We start from the raw sequence: 20,074 nt of genomic DNA, 5'->3' as shown, positions 1-20,074 counted from the left end.
CTATTTAATTACTTACCATGGTTTTTATTTTTGCAAATAAAACATTGCAACACATTTTCTTTTTATTATTTTACTTTTTAGTTATTTTTTTTAATGACGCAATTTAATATTTTATTATTAATTTGATATTAGTAATGTTTGCTTCAAATATATTTAAAGTGAAATAATAAACTGAACGTTAAGGATAGCCAAAATGTAGAGACGTTCATTATGGTTTTTGGTTTCGCGACAGACAATTTTTTTAAAATGTTTTTCAGCTTTTTTCTGTCTTGTTCTTTAAAATTCTTTTAAATAATTATCTCTAAAATTATTTCAGTTAATCTTATTGTTTTTTATAATTTTGAAAAAATAATTTACCTAATACAAACTTTTAAATTAAAGTAACAGTTGTTTTAATAGTACTTCTTAGTCAACAGCAATTAATTTGAATATAATGAATTTTTAAGTAAAGTTTTTGATCAAATGTTATTGACTTGAACGAAATGTTATTGACTTAAACTAAATAGTAAAATAAAAATTACTTTAAAAACTTGTAGTTTTAAACAATTTTGTAATGTTAGTTTAATATCAGTTTACAATAAGAAAAATAAAAAAGTTATAGGTTGTTGCCATAGTTATTATTTTTTCGAGACGCAATGAAGAGAACTAATCTTTTTCGGTTGCAATAGTTCGGAAAATTTTGTTGAAATACCTTCAACTAGTTTTACTGCTACTATTAAAGGATACTTAAAGAACTCAAAACCGCATCAGCAGCACCACTGGAAATTAGTATTAGCATTGCTATTCAAAATGTTGAACATGAGAAATCAGAACTACAAGACAAAGACATAAACGGAGAAAGGCAGAAAAGGAATGATATCTCACTTGACATAGTTATGCCTGTTTCAGAAAATGAACAGATTTTAAGTGAGCCTCAACCTAACTCTGCAACCATTAAAATTAGCTGAACATGTTTAAGTCAGATTTCAAATGTTGGGTTTATTAATGACATAGGAGACTTTGTCGGTACTGCTATTGATGTTATAACTATAAAAAACCTGTTAGAACTGCCATGGAAACCATCAACTGGCTACAAAATGCCGCAGTCAGTTCACATTAAGAAAAATAATTGAGAAATACGATATCATAATTATTCCCATCTGGAAAAATACGAATGGTTAGTATATTCAGATAGGAATTATACTGCAACTATTGTGCATTATTTTCATACCACCAGACTGCAGGATCTCACAAACAAGCACTTCAAAAGCTAGTTAAGCTAGTTTGCTGAACTATTTGGCAAGGACGGAGATCTAAGAAGTCAACAAAAAGCAACATATCACAAGGAAGCTGTTGAAGCAGAAAAGTGTTTTTTAAAAAACTATAATAAACCAGCAATGGATATTCTAAACAGAGTAAACACTTAACGGCTTGAACAGGTTTTAGAAAATCGTCAACGATTGACACCTATTGTTGAAACAATTTTTAGAGTAAATTTTTAAGGAAATTTTTAGAGCTGCATTCAAAACAATAATTGAAAGTTTTACCTACAATAGAATAGTACAACGACAGACATGTCGTGAGAAGATAAAATAGAAGAATATTACAGGAGATCAATTTACATCCCTCTATTTGATGTGTTGATATTGGAAATAAATACACGTTTTTCTAATGAAAATTTACAATGTCTTCAAATCTATGCTTTGATGCAAAAAAATAATATTACACTGAATCATAAAGATATTGTAGAAACTTTCTGCAATCAGTAATGTTTATGGCGTCATTCTTGGACTTAGTATCCAAAACCTACCTGCACTTGAATTTATATTGGAAGTTGAACTATGCCAGTGAAAATGTTTAATGATGAAAGATGAGGGAGGGTTCACATCACTACCTACTGATCTTTCCGTTGTTTTTGATTTGTGTGACCAGGTGCAATATCCAATCACTCGCAAGCTGTTTCAAATTATCATGTCATGTCCTTTAAGTGTCGCCAGTGCTGAACATAGATTCTCAACCTTGCGAAGAATTAAGAATGGCTGAGAACACGAATGACGGAAAACAGACTAGTCGGATTGGCCTTACTTAATGTGCGCAGAGAAATTCTAGTAAATGTTGAAAATGTGATTGACCGTTTTGCGAAGTCGGGAAATCGTAAATTAGAATTTTAATATAAGTTGTTGAAATAATCAACAAATCAAGTATTATTTTTTTTTTAAAAGGTTACAAATATTAATACAAAAAAATGTTTTTTCAAATCATGTAAGGAGGAGGGGGGGGGGGCAATCGCTCCTACCCTCGCTAATGGACTGTAACTCCGTTTTTGAGTTAGATTTGGAGTCTAACACCTTAATTTCGCATAAGCGTATTTGAATTTTAAAGCACTATACTAGATAAAGATTTATAATAATAAAAAGTTATGGGATGCTTGCGGCTTTAGCTGAAAATAAAGATCAAAAATGAAAAAAAATCAATTTTTCAGTACTTTTGAAGCATGATATTTAGACAGGCCGGATTGTTTACTTTATTAGTTTCATCATTTTTAGTTCTAAACTAACAATAAACAATAATCAGGTTAAATACCCATCGAAAAGTAGAAAATACCCTTCTCATAGTAATCAATGTCGTAGTAAATATCGAATTCTGACGAAATAAAAAAATAACTTAATATAAGCTTTCAAATATGTAAAAGTGCTGTTTATATTCACGTGGCGTGCCAAAAATTTTTCACTGAAAGTGAAATGTCAGTAGCAATTTGTCCAGTTAATTTAATTTGAGCACAAAATGATTTACGTTCAAATTATATTTGACGGTTAATTTTGTGCAGCTATTGTGAACCACCGAAGAGGGCATCCGTCAAGTAGGTACGCAGTAAAACCACTGATTTAGGACCCTCTCTCTTCTTTGTACGCATTCGTACGTTTTTAGATAACCTCCTCCCCCATACCTGCGTAAGTACTTAATGTAGTATCGAATTTTTACAGTATCGGTTCAAAACTTAGTGTGAATTTGGAAAACATTTTTAATTATATTTTTAACTTTAACGTCATTTTAACACCTTTTTTACTAACTTTATATCATTTCAACATGAATTTGGCAGTTTTAAAAAAGTTATTTTTAATTCATGGAACATGTATGATCAATATTTGTTGTATGAAAAAAGTTAAGTCTTGAACTTGTGCTTATTTACAGGGCCGACGACACGGGTTTAGAAGTGGAGGGGCACAATCATCAAATTCTAAAGTCCTCTACATCTAAAAATTTCTTTAAAAAAAAGTCCTTTTCCAAAAAAGTGAAATACCAGTGTTCCCTACCCCCAACCCCCCCCCCCCCCCCCCCCCCGGTGTCGTCGGCTCTGATTTAATGATAGTCATTACTTTTTTAACCAACATGAGCTCAAATTATAGTCTATTACTTTTTTAACCAACATAAGCTCAAAATATAAAACCCATGTTTTTTAATTTTAAAGAAAATCAAGTTTAATCAGTATCAACTTTAATTGAAAATAATTCAGAAACACTAAACAAACAAAAAAATTTTTTTATCTGAAACAAATTTAGTTCTTGAACATAGTGTATACATTTTTTTGTTTATATGATTATTTTGAATTTTATTTTAATTCTCCAACGCTATATTTAATGTAGAATGCCCTCACAATTTGAAGCAAAAATTTTAAATCAAGCTTAGCCTTTCTAAAATTAAATTTCTTTAGTCATGACTTGATCATTCTCCTATTTCTAATATTTACTACCCTGAGTCAAAAAACTTCGTTAAACTAAAAAATATATAAGTTCACTTTTTTCTGATGAAAAATTATTTTCTCTTGTATTTATATTGCAAAAGTAACAATTGTTTTTTGTTTCAGGGAAGATATTACTTTTGACAATCCTGCGTACGCCGGAGAGACCTATAGTGAAAACGAAACCATTTGTGAGTGCTGCGAATCAACTGATTTCCAAGAAACAAAATGGGCTCACAAATACGACAGTTCGCGTAAGTTATTTTTAAGAGAAAGATCTGTTCCCGCTGGTCGCTTGTTTGATCTGCATACAAAAGATGAAAATTAATCACTTTAAAGTCAAATTCTTCAGAATAAAGAGATCAAAGCGCTGTGGGACAGAAAATGGGATTATCACTTTCCTGTAAATAGACTTGAGTTTTATAAGTTAGGCAATTTAAAAATTTTGAATCATGTTACATAAGTTTAATAGTCTTTTTTTTTGCAGTTTTGAGTTTAAGTAAATAAAATTCATTAACGAAACTTGATTTTTTAAAATTTTATATAAAAATCAGAAAATGTTTTCTCAAAACTGCAAATTTAGATTAATATTGTTTCATTTATAACAGTTCAAATATCATTCTTCATCTTCATTTAAACCCTGTTAGAAACAAACAAAAGCGTCATAAATACAAATTAACGAGAAAAATGTTATGAAACCTAAAAACAATGGATGGAGAATGATATTAGAATGAAAAAAATTGATCTTATTTTATTTCAAGTTAAAATAAGGAGCTTATGAAAAATTAGTTGTATTTTCAATTGCATGAAATACATTTATTTGAGTTAAGTCGGTTTGGAATATCAATTCTTGATAGTTTACTAATATTGTATAAATGTATTGTGTCCATTCTTTAAACTTTAATCTCATTTAATTCTGTAAAGAAAGCAACCATGTCGGTTAAAAATAATGCAGCCTAAATTCCATCAGCGTTTATCTATTGAATGCATTCCTCGAACAATTTGGTTTTAGGAGAAAGATTAAAAAACGGATGAATTTGTTCTCTTATGCGTTGTAAAAAATCTGTACATTTTATAGAATCTCTATCAGAAAACGTTCGATTTAGTTTATTTAAACCTAACGTTCTTTCGTTTTCAAGAACTTATTAGGTGTTCTTGTATATTTAAGTAGCCTATAAGCGCATATATATTAACCTTGAGGCTAAATCCGAGGAAGGCATTCGAGCTCCTTGATCCGTGCACTAAAGCTTTTCTAAGCAATTTAGCCTATCGATGAACATCGCCATGAAGAATTACGCTACGAAGTCTTGGATCTTCCGGCGCGATAAAATCCTTTCGGCTAGTATGTAACAGGCCTGGAGATAAAACAGCTTCATTTGTAAGGTAGCTACTATACGCAGACTCTTTATAATGACTTAAATTAGTTAGAGTATCGATAAACTCGGATTTTGATTCGTAAGGAATAGCGTTACCCGAACTAAAAGGGTAGATACCGTTCGTCAACAAGCTGTAACGAAACGAACTACTTAATTGTTCGGATTGTAAAATGTCAACTGAATGTTTTGGAAAAGATAGCGGGTTATCTATCTTTAATTTATCATTTATTTTTGTCCTCTCTTCTGGTTCTGGACTGACAGTTTTTACAGGTAACGGATCAGTTTGCATCTTTACATTATGACGCAATTTTATATCTACGACGCGAGTTTGATGGGGAACTTCCCCTTCGCAATCCATAGCTGAATTTCGAAAACCCGTAGGATCAGAGGAAGGTCTATGTATAACTGCAGGGTTGGTTCTAACTGTGTGCGCAACGTTTATGTACTCCTTTTCATCTTTTTGATGTACAGGAGATACTGACGTTGAATAGTTCATATTGGATTCTTCAGAGTTGCGTTTAAAAAAAGGATGCTGAAGGGCTTGGTAAGGACTTATCCGTGTCTTTGGATCGTATTCAAGCATTTTTAAAACAATATCTTTGAATTTCATATAATCCTGAGGAGAATGACCCGATTCGTTTTTTCTACGCCCCTCTGGTCCACCAATATCACAGCCGAGTATGTCATGCAACTTACGACTACCATTTTCAGTGTATTCCTAAAATATAAACTCAAAATACATGGTTTGTTAGCAATATTATTTAATTAGTAGACTGGAAAATTACAATAGAGCTTCGCATATTATAAAAAATATTCTTTGCATATCATGTAATTTGTAGGTTTTTTATCGACATGTGAAGACGCGAAATTGTCGAAATTTATAAAAGTGACTGCGTGACAAAAATAAAAATCGTCACGTGATGAGGTTTTATATTTTATAGTAAAAGCTTTTTATTGATGTTAGTTTTCTAAATTAACTTCATGGTAGTAAACTGATTTTTTTTTTTTTTTAAATTGATATTTTAATTGCTTAGTTTTTTTATTAGAGCCTCTATGATTAGCACATGGAGCATTTGTGGTTTCTATATACGTGATAACCGTGTGGATAAGATTTATACAGCATTAATTTCTTTGCGTTTTATGTTTATGAATTAAAACTTGTAATTTGTTACAAATTGTTACAGTAATTTATTACAATTTGCTTCAGCTCTTTATTTTATTGCTTACTTTTTTATTTACTTTAGCTTTATTTTTTGTATTTTAGTTTAAATTTTAATTCAATACCAATTCCCTGCAAATAATTTTCACTTAACTTAAGTGGATACGATTGCAACATTCCGATCTCTGTTTTATAACGCGTTATGTTCGTGCGCGTTTTCCATGTACACAATTTTTAAAATGTGCTAAAAACAATTGTCAAAAAAACAAACAACCTTTTTGTATATATTTAATTTGTTATTAATTATTCGATTAGAAAAGTCTAAGGATGACGAAATATGCAAAGAATGCATAAAAAATAATAATAAATAATTTTCAAAGTGTAATTGATAAATTGCTTACTTTTTTACTATCTTTATAACGGCGAACTTGGTAACTTCCATCAGGTAGACGCTCAAAATATTTTTTTGTTTTTGAAGCTTTGTCTAGCAATTTCGTGGGAGGAATTCCAAGAACTTCTACAATTTTGTTCATTTGATCAATCTAAAAGAAAAAAAATGCACATTGTTACATTTTTAACTTTTCTGAGAACTTTCCAAATTTAAAACCAGTAATTGAGTTGTTTTAGTCCTTACTTCATCTGCCCCACTGAATAAGGGCTCCCCCGTGTGCATTTCTACCAAAATGCAACCTAGCGACCACATATCAATTGCTAAATCGTATGGAAGCCCTAACAAAACTTCAGGTGAACGATAAAATCTACTTTGAATGTAATGATAAAGCTATAAGAAAAAGTAAACATTAATTAAAATAAAATACTTTTATGAATACAAATATTTGGAAGCAGTGTCTGGTGGTTATTCCTTTATCTCAAATCAAATTCTATTTATGCATCATAAATTTTGGGTACCTATTAAATGTTACAAAAGATCCTCAATAACGGGATTATAACACTGGCACAGCTCAAAAACTTTAAAATCTAATAAAATTGTGTGAGAAAAAGCCTTTTGTCTGCATATACGAGTATGACATATATTACGCTGTTTTTAAACAATAAAAACAGTGATAGAAACAGTATAGACCTAACAGCAAGAAAAGCAGACCAGAATTGAATCTAACTAATCTTATATACACATCTGAGTTTTAATATACAATTTTTGCATTTTAACAAAATCCCGCCTTTAAAGAAATAGTATACCACTCTTGGCTAGCACTAGCTATTGAGTAATTTTTTTACTATTTTTTAAAATTTCAAAACAATGCAGAAAAGTTAACTGGCGTGAACGCAAAACTTACTGTTTTTTATTGTATTTTATTCACAAAAAATGTAGTCTTTGTGTATAAAACACAATAAACGAAAAAACAAAAGTTTAACTAAATTTAAAAAATTTTAAAATAAATCTTCAGTCGCTTAAAAGTAAATTTAATTTTATACATAGTGCGGCTTCTTAGGCAATTGCGATATCTATTATTGTCACCAATCATTTTCTTTATGCAAAAATAAATAAAAGTGTTAATGGAAAAAAAGTTATTTTGATTTCCGTAAAATAAAGAAAAAAAGTTATTTTTATATTTTAATAGAATATCGCGATCTAATTTAAAAAAATATATAAAAGTTGTTTTCAAACAAATTTACTTATAAAAACTTTTTCATTGAATTTTAAAATTACTGCATATCAAGCGTAGCGTTTTTCAATCCGAATATAACACTAATTGTGACATTTTATAAAGTTGTCATATTTAAGAAAATACAGCTCAAGTGACACAGCAAGACTGATCAAGCGGTATTTTCTCCTAACATAAACTGAAAAACATTTATTACAAAAAAAGTTGTTGAATTTTTTTTTAAATGTCCCAAAAATTACCGAAAAATAAATAATTAAAATATTTAACTACTCGATTTATTTATATATGTTTTATAAAAGCAAATATCTTTTTAAAAAGTTTTAAAAAACTTTTACGCGTCCAGCCTTTATGTGTAACACATGAAAAATATTTCAAACAAATACAGGGAGTCAAACGTTTTAACGGCATTTATGAAAGTGCACCGGGTCAGAAAATAAGCTAAAACGCATGCTTTTAAGCTGTAGATTTGTTTCTTATTTAAATTGAATTAAAATTGATTAGTTTGTTTTAAACATTACTTTTTATTTTATTATTTAAGCTTAACTTCAGTTATATTTATATGGTAATAACTTTTTAAAACCACTTCAAAAATAATCAAAACCTAAAAAAATAAACACATTAGAGAGACATAATTAAAATAAACTAACCGTTTGACCAAGTTGACAGGAACTTCCAAAATCGACGATTTTTATAGCACTACGTTTTGGATTACAAAGAAGAACATTTTCAGGTTTTAAATCACAATGAATAACTTGCAGATCTGGCGTTGAAAGAAAACACAACGCGGTACATAGCTGTTGCGCAAACTTCCGAGTAAGGTTAAGCGATACACCATGAAAATTCGTGTTTCGTAAAAGATCATAAAGGTTATAAGAAAGGAGTTCAAATACCAAGCATAAATGATTTCGCCACATAAAATGCGATTTCAATTTCACTAAAATGGTTACATATAATGTATGGAAAGGAAACACCGCCTCGATTATTATATTTTTATAATTACTGTGATTATACAAAACTTACCTTATCAAGTATAAATTTAATTAAACTAAAAAATAATTCCTCTAAAACAATATTAAAAACTAAATAATGTAACTAAAGTAAAGTATTCACGCCTTGTAGCAATTCTACATGTAACTGAAGCATTGCTTTTTAAAAAAGCCTCGCTAAAATATAAAAACAAGAGTAGATTCTTTTTATTAATTACTTTTTAAAATAAAAATAACAAAAAATACCTATATAATATTTTGATTGCGGATCGTTGCTGTTCATAAGCTCTAAAATTTTAACTTCGATTTGGGCTTGATTTAAAAACGGTTTTTTATTTTTGATAATCTTGATAGCAACGAATTGTTGTTCATCGTGGTCGTACGCTTTAACAACCTTGAAAGAAAAAATTAAAACGTAAAAAAAAAAATAATAAATTGTCATAGCCTACAAATACACGGCCTTCTATTCTGCTTAAATCGAAAAAAAAATAGAAGGCCAGTTGAAAAAACGTATCTTCCATCGAATGGACAAACTTTCTCAAATATTTTAATTATTGCGCTATAAGTTTTAAGTAAGTAAATTTGGCACTTGATAAAAGTTTTCGCGTTGGATTAATAACAATCTCTATTAAACTTCACTAAACTTTGTACTGTTATTTGTGGCTACTTATTTCGTTATTAGTTAACTCTAATTATTATAGCGGTGAGGTGGTACCAGTTTTTGGTTTTCTAAAAGATGATGATTTGTTTATAACATTTTGATGACATATTAGTACACAAAGGAGCATCAGCAAAAAGATTTCGTTTGTTGTATAATTTGAAACCTGCTTCTACAATATATCCGGCTAGCATAGCAACAGCTTCATTTCCAGTTATGTCTATACCAAATTACCAACTAAAACTTTTTTTGAGAAGATGAATATCAGAAGTTTTTATCAAATGATGTTATTAAAGATCTTAATTCTGTTACAGTTGCTGATTCACAAACAAGATATTCATCACCAAAATTGGGGAACAGAAATTATACACACTGTCATTTCAAATATTTATTTTAATAACATCAAAAAGAGTGATTCCATTGTTGCAGATAACATTGTTGCCTTTATGAAAAGAGAAAAAAATAAAAATATATATACACAGAGAAAAAAATAAAAATATTTTGTTTTACATTTCAAATCAGTTTGTGCATAATTTTTTTTTATACTTTTAAGGCTTGTTTTTGAGAATTTGTTTATTTTTTATTTCTTGTACAGTCCTTGAATATCCCAAAATTTCTACTGACAAATCTAACCCATGATTTTCTAAAATCATTTTAGTAATATATAATTATTAAGGTTAAAAATGTTGTGTTGTTTTCTATAAACACAGCATTACTATTTTTATTACTAAAAAGAAGCCTCGATTAAGTATACAAAGTTTAGTGAAGTTTAGTAGATATTTCGATTAGGCCAACTCAAAAATTTTATCCAGTACCAGATTTACTTACTTAATATGTATAGCGCAATAATTATTTTGAGAAAGTTTGTCCATCCAACAAAATATGTGTTTTTTAACTGGGCTTCTATTTTTTTTTGATTTAAGCGGTATAGAAGGTCATGTATTTAAATAAACCATGAAACTGTAATAAAATAAATGAATTATAAAAAATTTATAAAAATGTTTTTAAACCTGTCCAAATGATCCTTTTCCAATCAATGAATCAATTTCAAAACGATCAATAAATTTTTCGCCACTACGAACGATATAGTCATAATTCTCATCGTCAAATCCTTCATTATGTTTTCCCTTTTTTAGTAACTCCCCTTCTGCTTTCTCCTTATCAGCACGCCTTTTTTTTTTTGCATAATAAACCTAAAATTATAAGCAATGTACTGAGAAATTAAAACTCACTAAATATTTTTTAATTAAAAACTAAAATAATAAACAAACTAAAATAATAAACAAATTTTGATTTTCTGGTAATCCAGAAAAAAACAACTTTTATCAGAATATGTCTCATATTTTTTTAAAAAAAATATTAAGCTGCTTTTGATTTTAAATTTAAATTTTAAGTGTCAATTAAATATTGGGCAATAAAAAAAAATAAGCATAAATTTATATTTGTATCATAATAAATAGTTAAACTTTTAATATTTATACACCATTGCAAGAATAAAAAAAAATAAAAAATAAAAAAAAAACTGAACAAAAACTGAACTAAGTCATTAACTTAATTTCCAATAAAAAATAAAATTAACAACAATAAATTATTCTCAAAAACATAAAATTCAATTTACTCCATGTCAAAAAAAAAATTTTTTAAATAATTATTTAAATAACAATTTAAAAATAAATATTTTTAAAATACTACAAAAGTATTTTGAAAAAGTTGCAAAATTAAATAAAACTGTCAAAAATAAATAAAAAACTATTTTATCTAAATTAAAGATGCATTGTGTTCTACTCAATGTAAGAATGTATAAAATACAGTTTTTTACTTGACACTTAATAAGTTATCTTTTAAATACCAAGTAAAAAACTTATGATTTATAAATTAAACAAAGTTTAAATATTACTTAAACTTAGCTTCTAAACCTTGAAATTGAAAGAATTTCAATTTATTAGCTGATGACAAATGTTTCCTATCTTCTTTTTTGTAACATATTTAACAAAAAAAGTTGAAATATATAATTTGAGTACTTTCCTGTTGCAGATGTAGTTTTTTATTAATATGCTATTAGTTTGAGTTGGTGTTTTTTTGTGGTGGTAATTTTGGTTCAGACTGTTTTCATGTTGATTTTACTTAAGTTTGCAGATGTAGTGGATCTATTAATGTCTTTTGTTGTGGTAATTCTTTTTAAGTATGTAGCTGTTGTAATTCTATTTATTTAAGTCTGTTGTTGTGTAATATTCACCTCTGCTTTTGTGATAATTTTATTCCAAGTTTTAATATTGTTACTTTTATATTTGCCAAACTGAAAGTAAACTTCAATCAAAGACTGCTTTTCTACTCTAGTTGATTTTGCTGTAATTTTTATTGATATTTTTTGTTACAACCTTTTCTTAGTTCTATAATTCTGATACGTGAATGTTGACAAATAAAACCACTACATGAAGAAATGAAATGAGCATGCTACCAATGATCAGTTGTGCTGGGTTTCATTCTGTTGTTATAAATTTCTAAATGTGCTGCAGTTGTTTTGAAGAGTAGACTTTTATTTATGTTTATTGTTATAATGATAATTCAATTTGTATTGGTGACTCGTAATTTTAAAGCTTGCAATTTTATTGTTATGGTTTGCAATTATGTTGTTATATTTAATGTGAATTTAGAAAAGAAAAAAAAAAAGTAATATTATAAAGATCTTAATAAGGATTATTAAAACTTTTAATCAAATAATACATACCAATAAGAGCTTAAGGCACTCTAAACAATAGATCCTAATATTTTATACAACCAACTCTACTACTAATTTTATTACTAATTTTACTAAATTTTAGTGCTGATTTATGCTTTTATTACATTTTTTTAGTAAAAACCTCATGTTTGAAAAAAATTTAATAAAAGACATAAGATAAAATAAAAGCGCCTTACAAGTATTATTTTTTAAAGCATTTTTTTGTCAATTAAATTTTTCAAATTTCTTTTTCTGTAAAAAAAAAACAAAAACAAATTTTATTTAAATTTTTAAAACATGATTTGCTTTACGAGGATCAAAATTATATTTTAAACAACTTTTGTTAAAAAAATCTTTTTGATAAAAAATTATAAATAATTAGTTTTTTTTTTACAAAATATTAAAATAATCTGTTTAATAATACTAAATAAATTGATTCCGAAACTTTTAATAAGAGAAATAAAATAGACTGTTGCCAGTATTATTTTTTTTTAACATAACATTTTAAACAAAAAAGCAAAATACAAGACTAAACTTTTAATAAATAAAATAAAAGAACAACTTTTGTTATTGGCTTTGAAAATCAGTAAACTTAAAGCATATAAAGATTGAGTAAAACTTTTTTTTTCTTTTAAACCAAAATTTAAAAAAATACTTAAAAATAAACAAAAAATAATAACAAGAAATCAAAAAAACCAAACACTTGCTGCTGTGCAAAAAGGATACATATACTATATACAGAGAACAGAGTATTTAAAAGAGTACTTGAAAAACTTTGAATTTTCAAATTTACAGGAGCTTGTAAATTATATACAAGAAATTTTTCTAATATACAATTTACATATTATATATAAGATAGTGTTTCAAATCCAATTTAATATATACAATTCTTTTTAAATTTATCTTATTTTTTTAACATTCTAGTTTAGTTCATTGCTTTTCTCTCTCTCACCACCTCAAACAAAGTAAATAAAGCTGCATTAGAACTTGTTAATATATTAAGATTAAAATTTATATCACTAATCTATTGTGATCAGTAATGTCAGGTATAATAAAAACTATAACTAAATATATTCCAATGTCATTTAAAAAAAAAATTTTCTGTGGAAATGTGTCCACAGCTCAGTAAAGAATTTTAAAAAATGAACATTGAAGTTATATTTACCTCAGGTAAATATAACTTCAATGTTTTTTTTTTAATTTTATTTCCCTTCCCCAAAGCCATGAAGACTACAGTTAAGGGTACTTTAGTTGTGGTTACAACACTCTCTCAACTCTATAACTCCAAAACATGAACCTTGACGAACAAGGTTGCTGTGCGGAGAAACAAGTTGGGATTGAGTGCTCTACCACTATACCACTATCGCATTGATATATCAGTTATAGTATAACTGATATTAAATGTAGCTTATCAAACTGTTTTTGAAAATGTTTTGAGCAAATTGTTTCTGACAATGAACACACTAAAATAAATATACATATACAAGCAAGTTTAACATTCAGAGCTAATGAATATTTTAAGATTATGCGTGGTGCCTTCAACTGGCTACATCCAAAGACCTTATCATTTGTTTTATATTGCTCAATAATTTCTTGACAGTTCTATTGTTAAGTGCTTTTTTTTATACTTGTCAACATTGATAAATATATATATATATATATATATATATATATATATATATATATATATATATATATATATATATATATATATATAAACATATTTATTTAACATATTAAAAAATTTATATGTAAGTTATTTAAATTAACATATTATATTTATTTAAAATATGTTAAATTGTTATTTTTGACCACTTTTTATCTTTAAACCAATGTTATGCTTTTTGTTAACAGAGGTTCTTTTGTTTTAGAAAAACAAAAAAAAAACAAAGAATAAGTGCTGTTAAAAAAAAAAGAATAAGTGTTGTGAAAATTGGCACATATAAGCATATGAAGTATTAAAAATACTACTTAAACATTGCTTACAAAAACAAAACAAAAAAAATATTGCTTAAACATGCATATAAATAATTTTAAAAAAACATTAAAAAATTGTCAATTTTTACAATGCCGAAAGTTAAGGAAGTTAAGTTATCTTTACAACTTTTAACAGTTATAAAGATATATATGAAAATTTTTATAAAAATAATTAGAAAAAGGTATTTTGATGGTTACCTTAGTTTGCTGACTTTTTTTAAATCAACATTTAAAACTCCTACTACCTGATTTTTAGGTATTTTATTTAACTAATAAATAACTTTTTTAAAAACTCATTTTGTAAAAAAGTTTTCATAATAACAAAATTTTTAAACTTCTAAAAATATATTTAAAAACTAAAATAATATAAACAGTAATGATAATAACAATAATAATAATAATAATGACAATAATATAATAATAATTAAAACTTCTGTTACAATTATAAAATAATAAATAAAAAATAATTCAATTATTTGAAAAATCCATATTAGTCAAAACAAATAACTTGCTACAAAAAATATATAACAATAATTAAAGAGTTAAATATTCACCTCATTTATATGTTTATAGCACTTAATAAGATCTGTAGAAAGTTTTCTTAATGGGGCTTCTTGGTTGTCCCTAAATACTGTAGGGATTTTCCTAACGTAGTAATCATATGATGATTCAGGATTAGTTGCAGGCGGTGGGTATGGAAGTTTTTCATCAACTGTGGAGCTCCCAGAAGAACTGCTACTATCACCATCATTATAAGTAAGCATTTTACCTAGCAGAAATTGAAATTAAAATTTTTGCAACTAAAACTAAATAAATTGTAGTTTTAAATCTTTGTAAAAACTGCAACTTACTTAATAATACTTTATATAACATTCAAAAGGAAAAATATACAAAAATATATTTATGATATTAACTGTAAAAAAGTTTTAGATTAAATTTTTATTTAGAATATGTACGATTTTTACAAAAGCTGTTTTAATTTAATACTGAACCTTGGTGTTTTTCATTTTAAAGTTATATTATTCTATAAATTCAAACAGAACAAGAAAAATATAATACAATATGAAAAAATCTGATATCTATAAAATAAACAGTACTTTTTGTTGCAAAAATACAGGCAGTAAAATCGTCTTAATTTTACAACGTTGTTAAATGATCAAAATATTAAGATCCAGCTTTATAATAGCAATAAAAATATAAAATCTTGGTAAAATTTTCTACAGAATAAAGTTTACAATTTACAGATTTATATGTAAATATTCCACTTAAACAAACTAGCAACAATAATAAATACCAAAAAAATTAAAAGACCACCATTTTTTATGTTTATATTTTCCCGGTGATCGAAGGAAGGCAAAATGCGCGCCATAAATAAGTGGTGACGCACGGTTTTTCGAATAAAATTTTATCCGCTTAGGAGAAGATAACATTTAATCAGCAAAATCATAACAAATACTACGACCCGAATATGCTATTTACTACGACCATTAAATAGTAACCAATCAAAAATATTTAAAATATCGTATGATTTTAAAAGAAATTTTGAACTTTTTTTATCTGAATTTTTTAATATCGCATCGAGTGTATGAATTTAAGTCGGCAACAGCATTACTTTTAATTTAGTTTCCAGTTGATAGAAGCAACGGGCATATGCAATAAGCTTTTATTGCATCAAATTATTTTAAAATCGTATTAATGTTAGTACTAAATTAGAAGTATTTATTACTACATATTATTTAGTAATGTTTATTTTACGGTTTTATTTATCGGCTTCAACACCAATATTTTTTAATATTGCTGGTAGTATGTAGTATGATCTGGCGTATTTTATGAAAGCGTATTGAATCGATTAAGAGCAATAGGTGATTTAATTTGCTTTTTGCATATATGTAACCTCTACTGACTTCTTAATACTGACATTTTCAATGAAATTAAATTTATTACACGTTTATGCGATAAAAATTATCAAATGACTAGATTAAATGCTATCTTATGGTACACAAAGTATCGAGCTCTAACTTCATTAAAAGCTTGGAAGTAAAAGGGCACGAAAATCAAAAGAAAATCTTTTTAATCAAGTGTTATGCAATATTTTATATATACAATACTTTTATACAACTTTTAAAACATTTTCATTATAATTTTATATATATTTTAGTGATTATTAAATAAAAATTGTTAATTTACAACAATCATATATTGCTGTTTAGACGATATGGACAATATAGTAAAATTTTTGGAAAGCCTTTAACTTGAATAGTTCTGGCACTGAGTACGGAAAAAGGTTATTCAATCAAAACTAATATATAGTCAATATATGGACATTTGATTTTGCCTGATTTAATCATAAATTTACAAAAAAATAATAATAATATTTCCTATTTCGAAAAGCGTTTTTATTTTACTACGAGTTAATTATTTTAAAGACAAAAAACTTTTTTTAACGCATTTAGCAACAACAACAAAAATTACCGAAACTGCATTTTCATAAAACTAGTGCCTTCAAATTTTCCTTGTGCTTCAATATGAAGCTCATAATACGAAGCTCATAATCCAGTTTTTTACAAAAGTAGTTAAAATTTGCACAAACCTTAAAAACTAAAACTTTTAATTTCTTTTTATTTTATATATAAAATAAAAAGAAATTAAAACCCCATGATTTCTTTGTTAGAAGCAAATGAGTTGAGATAAGTAAACTCAGTTCGATTTTGGCTGAACTTTTATTTCAAACTATTACTGTAATAGAGACCTGAAAAAAAATTTTTATTGCAAAATGTTTTTAAGGTTTAGATAACTTTAATTTAGTTTTATCTAGACTTTTAATTTATTGGGTTGACAGAATCATATTATAATTAAAACAACTGTAGTAATTTTAAGTGAAACCGCGTTACATAATTGGTTCATCATTCTCAAATCAAAATAGTATTAATAATTTTTATTAAAACCACGTTACATAATTGGTTCAAGTTATTACTTATTTTCTTCTTTGACTTTTATTTTATAAGTTATTATAATTTTAAAATTTTTACTCGAAGAGTAAAATAAGTTTTGCAGAGCGCTATCCTCCATGAATAACTGGATTCTGGCAACTCTACTTTAAATGATGTCATATTTAGTGAACAAATCAATCAATAATTTTAATAAAAACAATTCAATGCTGAAGAGATTTTAATGAGTGGGGGGTGAAAAAATTTTTCGCAGAGCGAGGCCAAAAAAAATCGTCCTTGTTGGCTAACATTAGCCAACCGCGAACTTAAAATCCAAGTTTGCCATTTCAATGTTCAAATTTGTTGACTAATTTTTGAATAAATTTTTCCTAGGGGGATTAGCCACCGTCTAATTCTCCCCCCCTCCCCCTTAAGTACGGCTCTGGCTGAACTTCTTAATAATAATAATTGGATAAGAAGCTATTTGTGGAAACTTTTTACTGTAACAACTATATTCCAAATACTTAACTTGCAATATCTGAAAAGTGAAAACAGATGTTTTCACTTTTTCAGATATTGCAATCGATTGGACAATCCAAAACTTTATTCAATTAGCAACTTTTATCTAATTACACTCAAGAGCGTTGTAACCGAAGAAAAATGTAGAAAATTTTGACCTTATGTTACTCATTCAACTTTTTCCTTTCGGAGCTTGAAAAACAACAAGAGTTCAAACAAACATCTTTGATAGACTTGGGATCAAACATGGTGCCTTAAAACGCTGCAATTCAACTAATTACATGCTTGAACAAATTCCTTATCTGAAATCTGCAAAGGTTACTAGACTCCTCAACCTTCTTTCCAGCGTCATTAAACTCTCTATATAATTTGTAATTTGCGGGAAATATTGGGAAACATCTAAGTAAATATTTGAGGAAGCCGTTATATTGTTCTCTGGAAGGTATGCTTGCATCAGAGCATACAGCCCAATAGTAGCAACCATAATAAATTCATTTGGCATTTCTTCAGATGATAAAGAAATTATAGGTTACTAAAATTAAAAGATTGAAAAATTTAAAACACTTTCTTCCAAGTTTCGGTCAGTTTCATTTTTGGTTTTTGAGGTTGTCTAGCTGAGAAAAAAACGAATGCTTCTGAATAATTATAATATTTTTATTTTAATAACTTTAGTTTAGACATAAAATTGATTATGCCCGATATAACGTTTCGCCAGTTTATTTCAAACGTGAATAAACTATTGATAAAAAACCATAAATAGTTTCTATTAGAAACAAATTATCTAAATGCTCAGAAATCGGAAGATTTCTTATCATTTATTTGAAATTAGGTGGCACCCAATTGACTTCATCTTTTTAAAATTATCATTCAAAATATTATTTAAAACAACACTTTAATTTATTTTTCAGATAAAAAACCAAAAGTTATTAAAAATATAAATGTTTAAATATTCATATAACTAAAAATAAGTCGTAGCCAAACCTACTTCATTAACAAAACTTCAAAACCAATTAACTTGAAATTAACTCAATAACTGAAATGAAAGTTTCGAACCTACTTTCACTCCGTTTAACAGCGAACTTTTTTGTGTTTCAAAACCTTTTAAAGAATATAGTATTTTTAAAGAAATTAATTTTTTATAAATGAAGTATCGAGAAATCAATCAGTTAAACCTCAAATAAATTGTGTGGAAATGTGAGTTGCGGAGCTGTTGTGTACTTCACAATTAAAGATTGTTTCTAAATGCTTTTTCAGCATTTTGCGAGCTAAAATGTTAAAGTGTTTTTATTTTCTCCTTTATTTTTTGTTTACTCTTTCATTTTTTATTTTCTCTTTCATTGCGAGTTTTGAGATTATACGCTTTAAAAAAGAAAAACTTTTAGAGACGGCTTATTAAAAGATTTTTAATAATTTCGTTATCTCCACTAGTTTTTCACTTAAATCATAATATATAGCAGAAAAACATTTTGAGTTTTTAACACAATTGAATTTTTTAGAAAGTTGAAACAGAACAAGAACGTACATTCTAACACGTACAGCGTGTCAAGAACAAAACCGGAAAATTGTGCACATTATAAAAATTAGTGTAACAGAGAGACGCAGTTTTATGTTAAAATTGTTTTATGTTAAAACTGTTTGTTTGTTTATCTAAAATTATTTAAATGTTATTTTTTTTATTTAAAATTATTTAAATAAAAAAACTTGAGAATACATTATTTTGTCTTATCACCGAGCTTATCTTATTATCGTACGTATTTGCAATAACCGTACTATATATATATATATATATATATATATATATATATATATATATATATATATATATATATATATATATATATATATATATATATATATATATATATATATATATATATATATATATATATATATATATATATATATATATATATATATTATATATATATATATATATATATATATATATATATATATAATTTACAAATTATTTATTGAAAATTATAGCTATATGTAAAATAAATAACAATTAGTTTAAGAAATACTGCAAGCACAATATTCTTGTTAGAGTAGCAATCAAGCAAAAAATTAAATAAATTAGTTAAAGAACATGTATTTACAAGAGCCATAATATATACGTATACTTAACAACTTATTTATTGAAAAATATAAAAGTAAAATATATAACAGTTTGAGTTGGTTAAGGAAAAGTTTTAAAAACAGTATTCATGTAAAAAGTAATATTCAAGTAAATGACGAAAAGTTTAAAATAAAAGAGTACTTTATTTAAAAAAACTGTAATATATATGTAATATATATATATATATATATATATATATATATATATATATATATATATATATATATATATATATATATATATATATATATATATATATATATATATATATATATATATATATATATATAT

At 26.4% G+C, this 20,074-nt stretch overlaps 2 protein-coding genes across 2 annotated transcripts in view; one reads left to right on the top strand and one right to left on the bottom strand.

Moving 5' to 3' along the window:
- LOC100205282 (fibropellin-1) overlaps positions 1 to 4,240 on the top strand; it is a 22,458-nt gene extending 18,218 nt beyond the window's left edge. The window contains exon 9 of the mRNA XM_065788038.1: positions 3,845 to 4,240. Coding sequence (XP_065644110.1) covers positions 3,845 to 4,046 — 202 coding nt within the window. The 3' untranslated portion in view covers positions 4,047 to 4,240. The remainder of the gene's footprint in view (positions 1 to 3,844) is intronic.
- Positions 4,241 to 4,493: 253 nt separating this feature from the next.
- Positions 4,494 to 15,049, bottom strand: LOC100200777 (dual specificity tyrosine-phosphorylation-regulated kinase 1A). The gene is made up of 7 exons (XM_065788039.1): positions 14,773 to 15,049; positions 10,533 to 10,715; positions 9,111 to 9,258; positions 8,526 to 8,812; positions 6,888 to 7,034; positions 6,655 to 6,795; positions 4,494 to 5,812 (listed from the first exon to the last, which is right to left on the bottom strand). The coding sequence occupies exons 1-7, from the start codon at positions 14,980 to 14,982 to the stop codon at positions 4,985 to 4,987; spliced, it is 1,944 nt and encodes a 647-aa protein (XP_065644111.1). The 5' UTR covers positions 14,983 to 15,049; the 3' UTR covers positions 4,494 to 4,984.
- Between the last annotated feature and the right edge of the window lie 5,025 nt (positions 15,050 to 20,074).

Source organism: Hydra vulgaris, chromosome 01 (assembly GCF_038396675.1).
Source record: "Hydra vulgaris chromosome 01, alternate assembly HydraT2T_AEP".
Lineage (NCBI taxonomy): Eukaryota > Metazoa > Cnidaria > Hydrozoa > Anthoathecata > Hydridae > Hydra > Hydra vulgaris.
This window is presented reverse-complemented; position numbering and strand designations above follow the sequence as displayed.

Coding starts and splice junctions, on each gene's coding strand:
- LOC100200777 (XM_065788039.1), bottom strand. CDS start 14,982: ATGCTTACTTATAATGATGGTGATAGTAGCAGTTCTTCTGGGAGCTCC. Junction 10,716..14,772: donor GCTATAAACATATAAATGAG/GTGAATATTTAA, acceptor TTATAATTTTAG/GTTTATTATGCAAAAAAAAA. Junction 5,813..6,654: donor GTTATAAAGATAGTAAAAAA/GTAAGCAATTTA, acceptor TTTATATTTTAG/GAATACACTGAAAATGGTAG.